Source organism: Helianthus annuus, chromosome 9, assembly GCF_002127325.2.
Source record: "Helianthus annuus cultivar XRQ/B chromosome 9, HanXRQr2.0-SUNRISE, whole genome shotgun sequence".
Classification (NCBI taxonomy): Eukaryota; Viridiplantae; Streptophyta; class Magnoliopsida; order Asterales; family Asteraceae; genus Helianthus; species Helianthus annuus.
In genome coordinates, this window is record NC_035441.2 from 74,696,582 (window position 1) to 74,713,181 (window position 16,600).

Sequence of the window (16,600 nt, forward strand, 5' to 3'; positions counted from 1 at the left end):
TGATTATTTTTGCACTTTTGCACTTGTTTAAGAGATTATCTTAGTTATTGTAGTAGGCCCCTCTTTTGAAGGCGACGTTACCCTCAACCCAGTAGTTTGAGTCAGCAAGGATACAATCCTAAAGGGTCGGATTATTGAAAGATAATGAATTAAGTTATTAATGCAAATTGTGGTAGGCCCCGCTTTTGGCGGTGACGTTACCCTCGGCTAAGTAGTCTGAGTCAGCAGGGATACAGTCCTAAATAGCCGGGTTATAGTATTAATAGTAGTTAACTTATGAGGGGGTCAAAGAGTTTGGATCCCCGCCATCCAATACCTATGGGCATTGAAGGAGATCCAACTAAATTTGACCCAGGTCCCAAGCAGGACCTCTAAACGCTGAACAAGGGCAAGACCCTTACCAAACCGTTCCCTTATTCCCAACTTAAACTAAGACAAGTAAATAAAAAAAATGAAAAAGTTTTTAAAAATAAAAATTTGGGGTGTTTAGCGGTTCCAATAGAGTTTTGTGTAAGGCTTGTGTTTAGGATTTTGCAAAATTTCAAGGTTTTAGCATCCCCCCACACTTAAATTACACATTGTCCTCAATGTGTCCAAAAATAAAGTTTTTGGTTGATTAGAATGTGTAAAAGTGGGTTTAAAAGCAAAGTTTTGTGTTACTGGCATCCTGGACACGGCCCCGTGTTGACCGGGCACGGCCCCGTGGTCAAGTGCCAGTAACAAAAAATTAGAGAATTGAAACAGAAGCCTGGACACGGGGGTGTGTCCGCTGAACACGGCCCGTGTCCAGTTACCTGAACTGGGTGATTTTCTACAGGGGGCTCAGCACGGGGCCGTGTTGGTTGGGCACGGCCCGTGTTGAGCCTTCTATGATGGAGATTTTTGTCGGGTTGCTCTGTTCTTCTTGCATGGTTCCATTTTTCTCGTTCCCTTTTTCATCCATTACCACCATGAGTGTGTTTTATTCTGCAAAAACTAAAAGATTAAACTAAACTAAGGATAGTTCCGCGGAATGCCTCCGTGGTGCGCCACGTTTATAAGGGTCCTTGGCTAGACCCGAGTCGAGGTTATATATCTTCTGAGTGGGATGCCTGGCTTCCCATGTTACACCGTCGGAGAGCGGCATCCAGGCTTGAATCAATAACCTTCATGTAATTGACTGGGTCGTCGTCCTCTATTCTCTTCCCAACTCCGAACTTCACCTCATCATCCCCATACCTCAAAGTGAGTGTCCCATCATTCATGTCTACCACTGCTTGTGCCGTGGCAAGGAAGGGTCTCCCTAGTATAAGGGGGACCTCGGTGTCTTCCTCCATATCGAGTATGACAAAGTCAACTGGATAAACAAATCTGCTTACCCTTACCAAGACATTCTCGATGACACCTTGTGGGAACTTGACGGATCGATCAGCGAGTTGTATGCTTATTTTTGTAGGGCTCGTGGTTCCCAAGCCAAGACTTTTGAACATTGATGAGGGCATGAGGTTAATGCTAGCCCCTAGGTCGGCCAAGGCATTGAGAACGGGTGATTCCCCTATTGAGCATGGAATCGTGAAACTTCCGGGATCGATTTTCTTTTGGGGTAGTTTATTGAGTACGAGGGCAGAGCATTCTTCGCCTAAATTAACTAATTGCAAATTTTCAATTTTCTTTTTATGGGTAAGGAAGTCCCTCATAAATTTAGAGTATTTGGGCATTTGGGTTAGGACTTCGATAAAAGGAATATTGACATGCAACTGTTTTAACAGACTTTCGAATTTTGTGAATTGCTCATTGGTCTTTTGACGAATTAACCTACCGGGGTACGGAACTCGAGGAGCCTTGGTAGGCTCTGGTGATGGAGGAGAGTTCTTTTCCTGCAGAGGTGTTGGCATCGTTTCTTCCGTAGGTGGCGGTACTTCTGCAGGCCGTACGGTGCGGTTTCGTAGTGTGATGAGGTGAACTTGCGCCTTTGGGTTTGTTTCGGTATTGCTAGGTAATGCGCCTTGCTGTCTCTCGGAAAAGTTTTGAGCTATTTGATTTATTTGTTTTTCTATGTTTTGAATGCTAGCTTGTTGATTCCTAAAATTAGACTCTAATTGTAGAAATCTTTCCGAGTTTTTCTTATCAGTGTCAGAGACGAGGCGAGATATAGTATCTTCGAGCCTTTCTCGTCCACCTTGTTGTTGAGTGAAATTTTGTGACTCATTTCTTGATTGCTGAAAGTTTGTTCGTTGGGTTTGTTGGTTACTACTATTGCCGGGTTCCCTCCAACCAAGGTTTGGGTGGTTTCGCCATCCTTGGTTGTAAGTTCCCGTTGGAGGACCTGACGGCCTAGGTCTATTATCAATGTAGTTTACCATTTCTTGTTGATCGTCCGTTTCTTTCATGCAACTCCAATTTTCATGTGACCCACCACACCCTTCACAAGCCATAACCGAGACGGTTTTTGTCATTTCTAATTTTTTTTATTTTTGAAGAAAGGGCCTCGATTTGGGCTTGTAAAGAAGTGCTTTCGTCGACCTTATGGGCGCCCGGGGCGATAGACTTATTTCCCCGGGGGGTGTGCCATTGAAAATTGGTTTGAGCAATTTCCTCAATCTGATTATATATTTCATGTGGGCGTCGGTTACCTAAAAGTCCCCCGGAGCTAGAATCAAGTGTCTGCCTAGTGTGTGGCAACAATCCATTGTAGAAAGTGGATACTTGTTGCCATATTGCGAGGCCGTGATGGGGACACTTGCGTAATAGCTCCTTGAACCTTTCCCAAGTTTCATATAAGGATTCCCCGTCCTCTTGTGACTATGTATTAATTTCAGTCATTAATTTAGCAGTTTTAGCAGGAGGGAAATACTTATATAGAAATTTTTGGGCTAGTTCATCCCAGGTGTTTACCGAACCAGCTGGGAGGGCGTTGAGCCAAGCTTTCGCTCGGTCTTTTAGTGAGAATGGAAACATACGGAGGCGGATGGCGTCGTTTGATGCTCCATTGATCCGAAAGGTATCACATATTTCTAAGAAATTAGTTATATGTAGATGGGGATCCTCGTCCGCAAGCCCGTGGAAGGTTGCGGAGTTTTGGAGCATTTGTATCAAATGCGGTCGAAGCTCGAAGTTATTGGCTTCGACATTCGGAGCATTGATAGCGGCGCCTAGATTACCTACGGTGGGCCGTAGATAATCCATAAGGGTACGTTGGTCCGCCATTGGAAGTGGATCACCCGAAACCTTCTCTTGGTTTTTGGCTTTTAACCTTTTTCTGAGAAAGCGTTCGGGTTCTTCTAATGGTTCTTTTATGTCTTTATTGGAACTGGAGTTCATACACTACGTGAGGTTGGCATCGGGTTCCAAGTCATGCAATAAAAACAGAAAAGAATGTTGGTCAGAAGGTTCACCACGGCCCCGTGTTTGCTCAACACGGCCCCGTGGTCGGAATTACAGTGATTGTTTTTCAGATCCCAGTTACTGGAAGTTGGACACGGCCCCGTGTTGCACCGGCACGGCCCCGTGGTCAGCCTTCTGTAACTAGAAAAACAAAAACTGCCAGTAACGATGCTGAGCACGGCCCGTGTCCAACCAGGCACGGCCCCGTGCTGAGCTCTGCAGAAGCTGAAAAACTAAAAAAAAAAAAAATCCTAAAAAATTAAAGAAAAATAAATATGATTAGGCCGCTGATTCCTAACTTTCTTAAAATCCTTGTGTCCCCGGCAGCGGCGCCAAAAACTTGATGTGCGTGAAGTGTGTTATATTTTTTATGAGTATTTAAGCCCCTTTTTTACACTTTTAGCCAAGTTTTAAATTTATAAAACACGATATTCACTAACACTAAACACACATATGGGCAAGTGCACCCATCGTGGACGTAGTATAGTGTTGGTAAGATACCGAGGTCGTCCAAGGACACAAGAGCTTTTAATACCGGTTTATCCTCAACGTCTAATCAAATCGAAAAGTTAGAAAAATATTTTAAACTAAGAAAAATAAAAACTAACTAAATGCTGAAAATAAAAATAGATAGACAAAATGAATCACTTGGATCCGACACGTGTATTAGTATAACCTTTGATTATTTTTGCACTTTTGCACTTGTTTAAGAGATTATCTTAGTTATTGTAGTAGGCCCCTCTTTTGAAGGCGACGTTACCCTCAACCCAGTAGTTTGAGTCAGCAAGGATACAATCCTAAAGGGTCGGATTATTGAAAGATAATAAATTAAGTTATTAATGCAAATTGTGGTAGGCCCCGCTTTTGGCGGTGACGTTACCCTCGGCTAAGTAGTCTGAGTCAGCAGGGATACAGTCCTAAATAGCCGGGTTATAGTATTAATAGTAGTTAACTTATGAGGGGGTCAAAGAGCTTGGATCCCCGCCATCCAATACCTATGGGCATTGAAGGAGATCCTACTAAATTTGACCCAGGTCCCAAGCAGGACCTCTAAACGCTGAACAAGGGCAAGACCCTTACCAAACCGTTCCCTTAACCCCCGACCAGGTAGCCAACATACCTCCATATAGACCGTGGAGATATGAATGGTGAAAATCTTTTATTTTATATAGACAGTAAAATAATGCCAAGACACCACGGACAAACGATAAGGAAAGATCACCTTCAACATAAGTAACTAGTTATTAAAGTCATTAATACAAAACCAAATAAAAAGTGCAAAAGATTAAAAATAAAAAGTATTATACTAAACACTTGTCTTCACCAAGTGATGTAAGAGACTTAGGCAAACATGGCCTTGATTGTCAAGAACTCTTACGATCAATCTTGGATCCCGAGACGACTCACACACTCTACGATGGACAATGGATAATGGTGGTGGATGATGGTGTTATGGTGGTGGTGGGTGGTGGATGAAGTGTGAGAGAGGTGGTGTGCCAAGGGATGAGAGAGAATGAAACCAAGCTCCTCTATTTATAGGCTGAACAGAAGGCTGGACATGGCCCCGTGTCCGCTGGACACGGCCCCGTGCCCGTCTGACATTCTCTCTCTTCATTAATTGTAATTCGCAATTACAATTAATGCGCCTGCTGTACTTTCACCACGCCCCCGTGCCCGCTGGACACGGCCCCGTGGTGGGCAATGGAAGCTTCTACTGGTTTGTCTTTTCTGCTGCTTCCTGGGCACGCCCCCGTGTTCGCTGGACACGGGGCGTGTTCAGACTCTGTTTCTTCTCCTTTGCTTTGGGAGGTGCCGTTGAGGGTCCGGGCAGTCTACTTTTGTTCCTTTTCTTGTATTTATGGTAGAATTATTTGTCTTTTTGCTTCTTTTGTGATTTTGAGCTCATTTCATCCTGAAAATACAAAAGGAAGACAAAAACACTCTTTTTCCAACATTAGTACTTAAAAAGGGTTAGTTTTAAGCCTTAATTGATGTGATTTATATGTTGCATTTTACACACATCAAGCACAAATGCTACCTTTCGCTTGTCAAAAACCATTGCATAATCCTCATCTGGAGAATCAGAACAGCCAAGAACATAGTTCGTATCATTCAGCGGTAACATGAATCTTACCTTCTTATTCCCCACTTCTGAAACCGTAGGCATATGTGATATTTTCTTTGGCTCAAACGGTTTACCATCAATGTTCTTAATTTTAGTAGCAAACACCTTGGAGTTATCTGCATCTGAATCATCCATGGTGAAAGAAAACCAACAATTGCCGAACCCCTAATACAGAATCGGACTGAACTTGGATCAGAGTGCCGAAACAGAACGACCAGATTACCCAACTCGCCGAACAGGTATTAAGAAGAAGCAGTCTTTACTCGATTATGTGATTAGGATTGTAGCAAACCCAAAACAGGTTCGATCGCACAAGCCACCAAACCCGTTTGAGAACACAAACCCTAATCAGCCTAGAAGTCTAATCGCCGAAACCCTAATACACAGAAATCCTACCAACGATTGAATCAAACTAAAACTAACCAGATGCAATCGAGAAGAGGAACGAAGAAGATCAGATTAGGGTTTCAGTTGATGTCTCCAAAATCGCCTAAGATCATATTAGGGTTTCAGTAAAGTCAAGAAGTTAGAAGACTTTGCTAGAGACCTGAGTAAGAAAATGTCAAATCCGCCACCAAATGCTGAGCTACACAAGATATTAAGGGATGATTTCCTGAACATTATCATGGATACCAAGCCCTACGAAGCCTACAAGTCTGATTTCAAAGACTGGCCCCTTAAAGCTCTTAAAGAGGAAGTTGATAGAATTGAAATGATGAAAAAGGATCCTCGAATGCAAAAATCTGCTCCCAACTGGAAATAATACAAGAAGGTTGAAGTGGATGAGGCATTGAAGTATAAGAGATTGGGGGCAGAACTTGTAGCAGCTATGTATAGGACTGCTAGAGCCATTACAAGATGGTCTAGGCAGTATATTAATCAAACTTACAAAAAGTTAGAAGAACGAAGAAAGACAGATCCATCCCTTCCCAAAAAGCCAGTATACAAAGATGAAACCGCTCTTAGACCTTAGCAGACCCTTCACTCTAAAAAGTTGTTCTCATCAGCAGATGTATCCATCAATGTCTTGAACCAAAGAAAAAAAACAACTGATTGATGAGGAAGATGAAAAGAGGGAAATTGAAATCAGAAAAGAGGCTATCAGAAATCAGTTACGATATGGATTGGATGAGGCTTCGTTGCAACTACAAGCTCAAGTTGCTCAAACACTTCAAAGGTTGGCAAGCAGACCTCAATCGCCAAACTCCTCTCAAATAAAACTTCTCCCAAGAAACGTATCAGACCCTAAAATACTAAAGTGGAAGTCTGACAAACATACCCACGTATTGACTTTGCTCAGGTCTGATGGTAGTGCTGAAAAGATATCAAGGGAGAATGCACTTAGTCTGAATGCAGTTGACCTCCAAGATCTTTTAAACCTTTAGCTTCATAGCGATGAAGATGATACTAATTCCTTGGATTTTGAGCTCCAATTCAAAGGGAAAATCCGGGAAAGGTTGATGAGAGAATAAAAATCAAAATAAGGAAGTGCCTGTACTGTTCTATTTAGCTCGTGTGTTCGTAGTTAATGTTTGTTGAAACTTAAGTTGTATTCAAATTCTATTAAGTTTGTTAGACATCTTTTATATGTACTTATGTCTATAAGCAGTTTACATTGTCAATAGGTGGGTACTCCGTTTTTTTGGAAATAAGAATGGAAATAATCATATGTAACTGATATATTAACCGATGATCTATGTTTATAGTTGTCTATTAGCTATAATAAATAACACGTTATGATACAATTTTTTTGGGTAAAGGGTTACCCCGGTGAATCTATTAAAATGCAACCGCAATTAAGTACAAGTAGTGAGGATGTGTTCCACACTAGTTCATATACAGGACATGCCCCATATATGTAAATCAAAACAAAAAAAACCAAAGACCTATAACACCCCATAACCTAGTCTACTATACATCATGACAAGACATCTAGTAGACAAAACAATGCAAAACACAAAACATAGTCCTCAACCACCATCATCAAAGATAAAGAAGCCACAATACAGCAGCCCCTTCAGACGAAAAGCAGACAGCCTATCCATTAGAGAACTTGGTAGAAGAGGTGCTTGCCCCTGCTTTCGAAGAGAAGGGATGAGTACCCGATGTCATAAATTTACTAGTTTCATTGTAGACTTCTTCAACCTCCTCCTCATCCGATTCCTGCCTGTCACTCGACGATTTCTTCTCCACTCGACCCACAGTGGTACCTCCCTGATTACCAGTATCATCCTTCAGAATGTCAAACGGGTTAGACGTTGAAACCTGATTCTGCATCGGACTCTTTGAGGACGATTTTGGTTTAGGGTTAACAACTGGCCTGTAAACTACCTTAGGCTTCTGATTTTTCATATGGATGCCTTGGTTATGCACTTTCTTCTTCTTGACCTCTACAACCTGAAACTCATTCTTTTCAGCATCCCCACTAGAAGTTACCTGAGGGTTCTTTGGGCACGAGCTATCATCATGACCAAACACACAGCAAGAGGAGCACCTTAGAGGCTCCCAGTCATATTCAATCTTGACCTCCACCTTTGAATACCCACTACCATCCATAGATAGGATAGCAACAGTAACACTCTTTTTTAACTCAGCCCCCGCTTGCACTTCAATAAGCGCTCTAGCATAGCTGCTCTTTCCCCAAGATTCAGCACACATCGAGGCAGTATACGTATCCAACATCTTAGGTATCCCAATCATAGAGGCAACCAAGCTAAGCCCATCCTCGGTAAATGCCACTAACGGCACATCATGCATCTTGACCCAAACTGGAACCACTTTAATGTCCTCTTTTTCCATCTTGATAGAGGGCGACCACTCCTTCAAAATTATGGGAACACTTCTGATTAGCCAAGGCCCATCCTCTAGCATTTGATTCATCCCTTCCTTAGTAGTAAACTTAAAGAAAAATAACCCGTTTGCATTCATCATGAGCCGGGAAAGACCGTATTTAGCCCAGTTGTTTTTAGCAAAGTAATCGACCACAGGAAATGCCAACCGTTTACCCAGAAAATAGCCAAACAAAGTGTTAGCATACCTATCAGTAACTTGTTGAACCGACGACAATGGAATAACAACATCAGCACCATCAGCTTTCTCGGCAGATTCCATCGCTCGAAAATTCACTTTAACCTTCTCCTTTGTGTTCTTTACAATGTTAGCGAAGGAAACAGGATCTGCAGGCCCCGAATTTCGTGCTTTACCTTGAGCAGCCGAGAAATTCATTCCATTGAAACCTGTTGATGGTGAACATCCCATCGTGGGATAATCCCAACATTGCTCTGGTCGCTCAGCAGCCGATTTTACCACCGGAGATGTGACCTTTGTGAGTTCATCAATGATATTTATACCACGTTTTGGCTTTATAGTGTTCCCATCAACATCAAGAATACGATCAGCAATTTCTTTAAACGACAGTGGCGGCTTACCACCAATTTTCGTTTGTTCATCCATTAAACCCTAATCTGATCAATCAGAAAGGGAGTGACGGCTGAACCCAAAGAGAAATTGGCAAACCCTAGCAGCCGTAACAAACCTGAATGTAGCCGATTCTGGTGAACCCTAATCTGATGTAATACTGAATCGCCGTTTAGATCAGATCAAGAACAAACCCTAGAAGCGAAATAAGCAGCTGTCACCCGAACCAATTCGAAGATAAAAAAAACAACCGGAAACCAGATTAGTAGTATGATGAACGGCAGCAAAGACAAAACAAACCAACTTGTAAAAACCCTAATCTTAACTTCAATCAATTAGGGATCAAGGTATAGTCAAGTTTCCTTAAGAGAAGGAATCGACAAACCCTAATCACTAATCAAAATCGATCAAGAACAGGTTAGATACGAATGAAAGTAGGGTTTAGGAGATAGTCGCCAATTTCGCCCAGAGCTCCCAATTTCGCCCAGAGCTATGATCCGTTATGATACAATTTCTATATACCTATCGTTACTATCTATTAAAATGTTTTATCCATGGTTTTCTAAAAACCACCCGTATTTACACACGGGTCTTACTACTAGTTGCTATAAAATAACAATTAAACCTTTTACATATCTAACTTCACTAAAAAAAATTCAATGCGAATGATATAGAATATCACAAAAAATAAAATTGATATACTTTATATTTGATTGAATAAATAGGATATTATTCAAGTTTGAGTATATGATAATTTTTTTAATTTTTTTTCGGTTTTCTAAACTAAACCTTTTTATATTTTTTTGAACGATATATGGAAAAATTACACGTTTTGTCATTTATCTTAACACCATTTTGCAGATGGTATCCTTTTTAACGAATTTTGACAGCTTTTGCCCTTTATAGGGAAAATTGTTGCACGTTACATCCTTTGGCCCTAACCCAGTTAGTTTTTTGGTTAAGTCTAGTGATGTGCCTTGCACATGAGGGCATTCTTGTAATTTCACCATGCTAGGGACTATTGTATAAATAAGTTATACTTAGGGACTATTTTGTAAAAATATAAAAAAAGATAAATAAATATAATAAACCCCTCTCTCTCTCTAAAGTCTCCCATCTCTTTCTCCTCTCTCTTTTCTCTCTCTCTCTCTCTCTATCAAACATCTGAACTCTTCTCTCTCTTGCAGTAGCAATCAATCTTAAAATGGGGGTGGTGGTGTAGGTCCAAAGGGGTGGTGTTGCAGGTCCGACGAGGGTTTCGGTTGGTTGGTCGTTGAGAGTGAACACCGGGTTTTTTTCGTTGTGAGTGAACTCTGATAAGTAAGAAAAGATCATATCGGCGGAGGAATGGCAGTGCAAACCGGTAAGTACACTGGTACTCGTAACTTCACCTGATCTAGATAACGATGGTGATTGAATCTTCATGTTCTGATTGAATCTTCGTTTTCTTCATTTTCTAAACTTGTAATTTGTTCGTCGATTTGTTCTGGCCAGATTCACTTTTGTTCCAGCGAGTATAATCGTATAAACGATCCATAGTTTAACCAATCAAAAACATTTGAATGGAAATAGTTTGGTAGAGGTGGAGATGATTTGGTTGGGGTGGGGCCAGTGGCGGACCCATAAATTTTGTCTTGAGGGTGCGAAATATTTTTAAATATTTTTGGCCCCTAGCTATATAAAAAAATTCGGTTTATAGCGGGTCGGGTCAGGTCATGTAAAATAAAAGAACATCAAACTAAAATTTAAATTTTCATCAAAAGGACGTCAAAGTGTTAAATGTCATTACAAACATATTTAAAATTGGGCCATACGGGTTTTCATTTTTTTTAAATCTATCCAAAATATCATCTAGAGCGACTTTCCTAAGCAAGTCTTTCATATACAATTATCACTTAAATTCTCAATCCCTTTCATCTTGAAGAATCGTTCCATAAGATATCTACTCATGGTTCCTTTCACATATAAATCGCTCCATAAGTCCATGAAACAACGCTAAGCACTTAAACAAATAAACAATCATCAACCATAGTCTATAATTTTCAATTTTATGTTTCAAACAGTCAAGTCCTAGTTTTAAATGTTGATTACTTGTTGCTAATCATTCATACAAACAAAACTTTAAATAAAACAACAAAATCATTAACTAAAAGTCTAGAACAAAAAAGAAATTAATCAAGAGACAAAACTAGAAAATTTTAATCAAGGACTCCTAATATACATTTTTTACATTTGTATCAATCAGTTACCTTATTTTTTTTTCTAGGATCATTTCAAATAGAAATGATACAGAATACATATATAATTAATATCGAGAGATATGAATCTTTAAGCAAACTAATAATTTAATAAGATAAAAAAAGTAAAAAGTAATGAACTGAGTAATAGTAAATAAAGTTATTGAAAAGGGAAAGGATCACGTGCCATCCTGCAACAAGAATTTTGAGTGAGTATGTAAAATTACAAAATTACCCCTATTCTAAATAAGGTCTTCTTCTCCACCATTTTGCCCCACCTGCAACTAATCCGGTGAACACCATTTTTACTCTCTTTTCTTTTAGTTCAAACACATTTTACTTCCACTATTCTTTCATTATCAATTTCATGGGGTGTGGAGTCAAATTTTTTTCATGGGGTGTGAAGTCAACATTGAATCGTATATATACTTATAAAACCGAAAGTTTATGGGGTGTGCCTGCCCACCCACGGATCCAAGTGGGTCCGCCCCTGGGTGGGGCGACGATGGAGTGGAGAACATTTTGAATGGGTGTTTAATTGGGGGTGGTGCGGCCGATGGAGGTCTGTGGTAGACAGGGGCGGCGGCAGTTGGCTGTGGTGGGAAGTGGTGGTGGATGATGGTTGAGAAGGGGGCAGATGGTTGTGGTGGTGGGAGGTGGGAGATGGTGGTGGTAGATAAAGGTGAGAGAGAAAATAGAGAGAGAATTGTGTGTGTTTGTAGACAGAGAGATATATTTTAATATTTATAAAGATATTAGTTTTTTAAATTCTTTTTGTTTTATATATTAAAAAGATTTATAAATAAATGGATATAAAGACTAAATTACCCCTGTTTGACCAGACTTAACAAAAAAACTAACTGGGTTAGGCCAAAGGACGTAACATGCAACAATTCTCCCTATAAAGGGCAAAAGCTGTCAAAATTCGCTGAAAAGGACACTGACTGCAAAATGGTGTTAAGATAATAATTTTTCCTGTTTTTAATATAAATAAATGTTTCAAATTTTGGCCATCGGTACCATGTCTATCCAAATGAACAACGTCGATACGGTGTTGGTGCTACTGAACCGTTACCAATATTTGTTTTAATAGTTTTCGATAAATGTAAAACATGTATCGACATATTTAGTCGGTGAGTTACTTTTATTAGTTGATATTAAAAAAGGTTGTTACATGATCTTCTTTCCATCTACAAGGCCTTTATGTGAAAGGAATTGGCCATTGCATTTTGATTTTTAGACACTTAAAAAGATAACCATGATTTTACTAAACACCCCAAGAAAATCTTCTCGTACAACATTCTATTTTCTAATTTTACTGCCTTCACCTCTTTACTTCCTTTTTACTGATGAGAGAGAGAGAGAGAGAGAGAGAGAGAGAGAGAGAGATTCATAGAACAGATTAACATGTTGGTTGGATATATGACCAAACCTAGACTCATACAACAGATACCAATATTCTCGCAAAAATCTGATAAAACATTAAACGGTCATTGCATACTTCTATTACCTTTTAGTACAAGTCTGGTGATTTATGTTACACAGAAAGGATACATAATTTTCACTATGGTCTAAATGGATCCAATAATCCAGCACAAACAACAATCATATCATATTTAGAGTTTTTATCAAGCTGTAAAAATCAAGAAGTATACGAACAACACGACCATCAAGACCAAAACTCACGGTTTTTTATGGCGTACCCACCTGTTTCCTGCTTTGGATTGCTCTTTTGGTAATCAAGAGTCCACTTTTCGTATGTACAATCCACGAAATTATAGTAGCCACCATGGAGAGAAAGCAAACCTTTTGCCACCCGTTCTTCGACCCATGGGTATGTAAGCAAGTTCAACAGTGAATTATTTATTGATTCCTGAAAAGTTGGATGAAACTCAATGATATCAGAAAGCACTCAATTTCTTAGATACAGAAACAAGAACTTTGACTTTTAGAGTTGCAGGTCAAAAGTCAAACCAACTACATTCGAATACAAATGTTGATACAAGTTCCTTAACAAAACTTAATTCTCCATCATCTTTCTAGATGTAGCATTCTTTATCGAGTTTGAATTAATCTCCAATTTACCGAACATGTATCAAATGTAGATTGGTATTTCAGTTTGTCTGACTTCAAAAGTCAAACAACACTGTATCAATGCAAATACTAAATTTCATTTATAAAAGTAACATAATCATAAGCACCTTTTCACAGTGTTTGCACTGCTGGTCAAAGCTGAGGTTAGAGGCAGTAGCCTTTGTGCTTGATTTTGCTGCTTTTCCTACCACAACCCAATTCTTGATGAAGCTACTGTAAAACAAGTAGCTTTATGAGAATAAGTATCTAATACGCGTTGATAGGAAACAATGACGCCAATAACACAGGAGAATTTGGAAAAAAAAAAAAAAAAAAACGTATATATTTTGTAAGCCAAACCTTGAATTTTCTTCATCCTCCATGCTCATGAGGGCACGGATACCTCCACAACAGCTATGTCCAGTCACCAGTATATTTTCAACCTGCGATTCATTTTATACTCGAATTTAAGTGACCCTCAAACCATTTATGCCCATTCTTTTATCTTTTTACAAATAAGTTATATGTCCTATGTGATGACTACTAACTACATAATTATGATAATAAAGTAAGCTACAGTTGGGTACCCGACCCAACGAGGTTGAAAATACACTTTGGACAGCTGTTCAACCCATTTGGCATGTTTCATTCTTATCCAGATTTTCTTAGCTTGACAAAAATAAAAATAAACCTAGCGACATGTTCATGAATGATGGGTCCAATATGACCACCTCTATATCAATTGTGATAATAAATAAATAATTAATTAAATTGGTGACAAATTACAAAATAGTAACGGGCATGCCAATAAGTATACTTACTTCAAGAGTAGTCACAGAGAATTCAAGCGCAGCATTTGTTTCACACGGTCCATTCTGCACATAAAATTAGAAAGAACATAGAGACTTGTACCAGAAAAACGATACCACTATCAGAATAAAAATTTTAAATCTGATAAAGCCGCTAAAAATGTATGCCAACCAATGAAACATAAAAAACATCAAAGAAAGTGAAAAACTTGGTGTCGATGTACTTCTATACCTCAAATGGTGGAACAAGGTTAGCCACATTACGGACCACAAAAGCTTCACCAGGTTGAAATCCTAGGATATACGAGGGGCAAACTCTTGAATCTGCACACGAAATCACCAAAAACTGTTCTGACAATCGTCAGTAAGCAGAACCGTTACAACAAGCCTGAACAACTAACACTAGACATAATAGTAGTTAATAATAAATAAACACCTTCGGGGCTTGTGCTTGAGCAAGTTCTTGATAGCGCTCTAGGTTTTCCCTATTCAACACCAATGGCGCATGTTAATTGAAGCAGCAAACTCTTTATTCAAAACTTTATATCAAAGATGTTTGCCACTTACAAGTATTTGTGTTTTTTAAAACTCAAAAATCTATTTTTCATCTCAGTGAATGAATCGCTGCTATCATTGATAAGTTTTGGTGTAGTTTCCGTGGTTTCTTGAACCAGAGCGACCCCCTCCGTTGAGGCTTGCAATCTTAAAGCCATATTGCTCCTATAAATGTGTGAGGTGGATTGTGTTAGAAAAATATGATATGTATATTTTGTAGTAAAATGAAGCAATAGTTAGCCCTGTGGATAACATAAACCAAAATAAATACACGCTTATCTCTTGGGTTCAATCCCGAAGGTACCATTGATGTCTGTAATCGTAAAAATATGTCTTTCCTATAAATAAATCATCAAACAATTCAATCAGAAACTTCCGAGGTATAGACCAATTTAGTGGTTATTATAGTTTTATCGAATTAAGCTCATTTACAAAGAATGAAGTTGATAGAGTCTAGACAGAGTTGAGATCATTCAGAAAACTAAACACACAAACGTATACAGTAAAATCCCAGCTTTTATTAGGGTTTGGGGAGGGTACAATGGGGCAAGGGCGGACCTAGTAAGGGATCAGGGTGGGCGGGCGCACCCCTTAAAAAAAAAAATTTTGTGTATTTTATAAGGTAAAATTCTGCCCGCACCCCTTGAGAATTTGGTTAAACCCCTCATCCGCACCTCTTGAAAATATTTTCTGGGTCCGCCACTGCAATGGGGTCAAACCTTTCCTCTATCCCGAAAGATAGAGAGGTTGCTCCTGTTAAGACCTCCGGCTCCAAAAACCTTTTCTTGACAGTTAAGCATAGTATCCAGATAACATAAAGTGTGCCACTGGAAATTAAAAATAGCAACAAAACAAAAGGTACCAAAAACATAGCAGCAAACTACTGTTAACACAAAACAGTAACAGAGACCAGTTCTTACATTTAGCAATCTGTACCTAACAGGAATCTTATTTTGAACACACTATGATGAACACTTGAAACAAACATACACTTGAAGAAATCAAGTTGCAAAAAAACACTTACTTGGAAGAATTCCAAAACCCCAACTGGGTCTGCTCAATTTCCAAAAACTTCAACTTGGGATCAAAGATCTAGCCAAAAACCAAAACAAGAAACAATAATCAGCCAAAAAAACTCACTCAAACATTTCATCAAACACCTTATCTGCATTATTACCACACACTAGTCATAAAAATCCACACCAAACCACAACCATCAAAACACAAAAAGGGTATGTTAAACAGAGAAATTACAGTTGATCTAGCAAACTTGGCTTTGTAAATAGGGGAAGATCCGAGAGATAATTGGGCCATATATTGAATGAAATAAAAGGGTTTTGTTGATGGGTTTAATTCGGGGTCAAAGGAATCGGGTACTTTTGGATCAAAATGGTTGAATGGTGAGGATGCATGGAATATATAGGTGGTGGAAGAAGTTGGTGTCGTGGACAGATCAAGATCGGTTGTTTCATCCCAAGAAAAGCGGAGAAACCAAGGTTGCCAAAATTAGGAAGAGCTGTCGGATCAGGGGTCAGGTCAGCCAACTAATGAGTACAGTTGGAAGTACTTGGGTTTCCACAACTGCGATTATTACTAAATCTTTGTTTGTATGACACGTGTTGTGTACTTAGCTGTCATTAATAATTTCGATTAACATTAGTTTTTTTAAATAAAACTTCAATAAAACAAGGGTGTACCTATTCACACACTCATTTGCCTATTGGCACACCAAAAAGATGTTTTTTTGTCGTATATGCACACCCAGCAGAGTCGAGCTGTGGCTAAAGCGCGGCGTTTTGGTCCGGTTAACCAGACAAAGACTGACGGGTGTCTGATGGGTCTGTTGACCGGACCAAAATGCCGAGCTTTGGCCGCGTTAACCAGACAAAAGACTGACACGGTCAGTTTTTTGTCTGGTTGACAGGACCAAAACACGGCCAAAGCTCAGCGTTTTGGTCCGGTCAACAGACCCATCAGACACCCGTCAGTCTTTGTCTGGTTAACCGAACCAAAACGCCGCG

General features: G+C 39.4%; 1 protein-coding gene and 1 non-coding gene across 3 annotated transcripts; one reads left to right on the plus strand and one right to left on the minus strand.

The window, feature by feature from the left end:
- The first annotated feature begins 2,701 nt into the window (after positions 1-2,701).
- LOC118482481 lies at positions 2,702-2,808 on the plus strand. Its single transcript, XR_004868516.1, has one exon. It is a non-coding gene; the product is annotated as a small nucleolar RNA R71 (small nucleolar RNA).
- A 9,806-nt stretch (positions 2,809-12,614) lies between these two features.
- On the minus strand, positions 12,615-16,130 carry LOC110877646 (beta carbonic anhydrase 5, chloroplastic). 2 transcript variants are annotated; one of them, XM_022125809.2, is made up of 10 exons: positions 15,834-16,130; positions 15,604-15,671; positions 14,859-14,917; positions 14,592-14,754; positions 14,461-14,509; positions 14,257-14,370; positions 14,037-14,090; positions 13,576-13,658; positions 13,344-13,449; positions 12,615-13,015 (listed from the first exon to the last, which is right to left on the minus strand). In XM_022125809.2, the coding sequence occupies exons 1-10, from the start codon at positions 15,891-15,893 to the stop codon at positions 12,812-12,814; spliced, it is 960 nt and encodes a 319-aa protein (XP_021981501.1). In that variant the 5' UTR covers positions 15,894-16,130; the 3' UTR covers positions 12,615-12,811. The 2 variants fall into 2 exon arrangements, with proteins under 2 accessions (XP_021981501.1, XP_021981502.1); XM_022125810.2 differs by lacking the exon at positions 14,859-14,917 and having other exon boundaries at positions 14,592-14,744; positions 15,834-16,128.
- Between the last annotated feature and the right edge of the window lie 470 nt (positions 16,131-16,600).

Bases quoted from the DNA above. Each gene is read 5' to 3' on its own strand.
- LOC110877646 (XM_022125809.2), bottom strand. From the start codon at position 15,893: ATGGCCCAATTATCTCTCGGATCTTCCCCTATTTACAAAGCCAAGTTT. The intron at 15,672-15,833 runs GTAATTTCTCTG...GTTTTTGGCTAG, and splicing joins CCAAGTTTGCTAGATCAACT to ATCTTTGATCCCAAGTTGAA. The intron at 13,659-14,036 runs GTAAGTATACTT...AATGAATCGCAG, and splicing joins TCTCTGTGACTACTCTTGAA to GTTGAAAATATACTGGTGAC.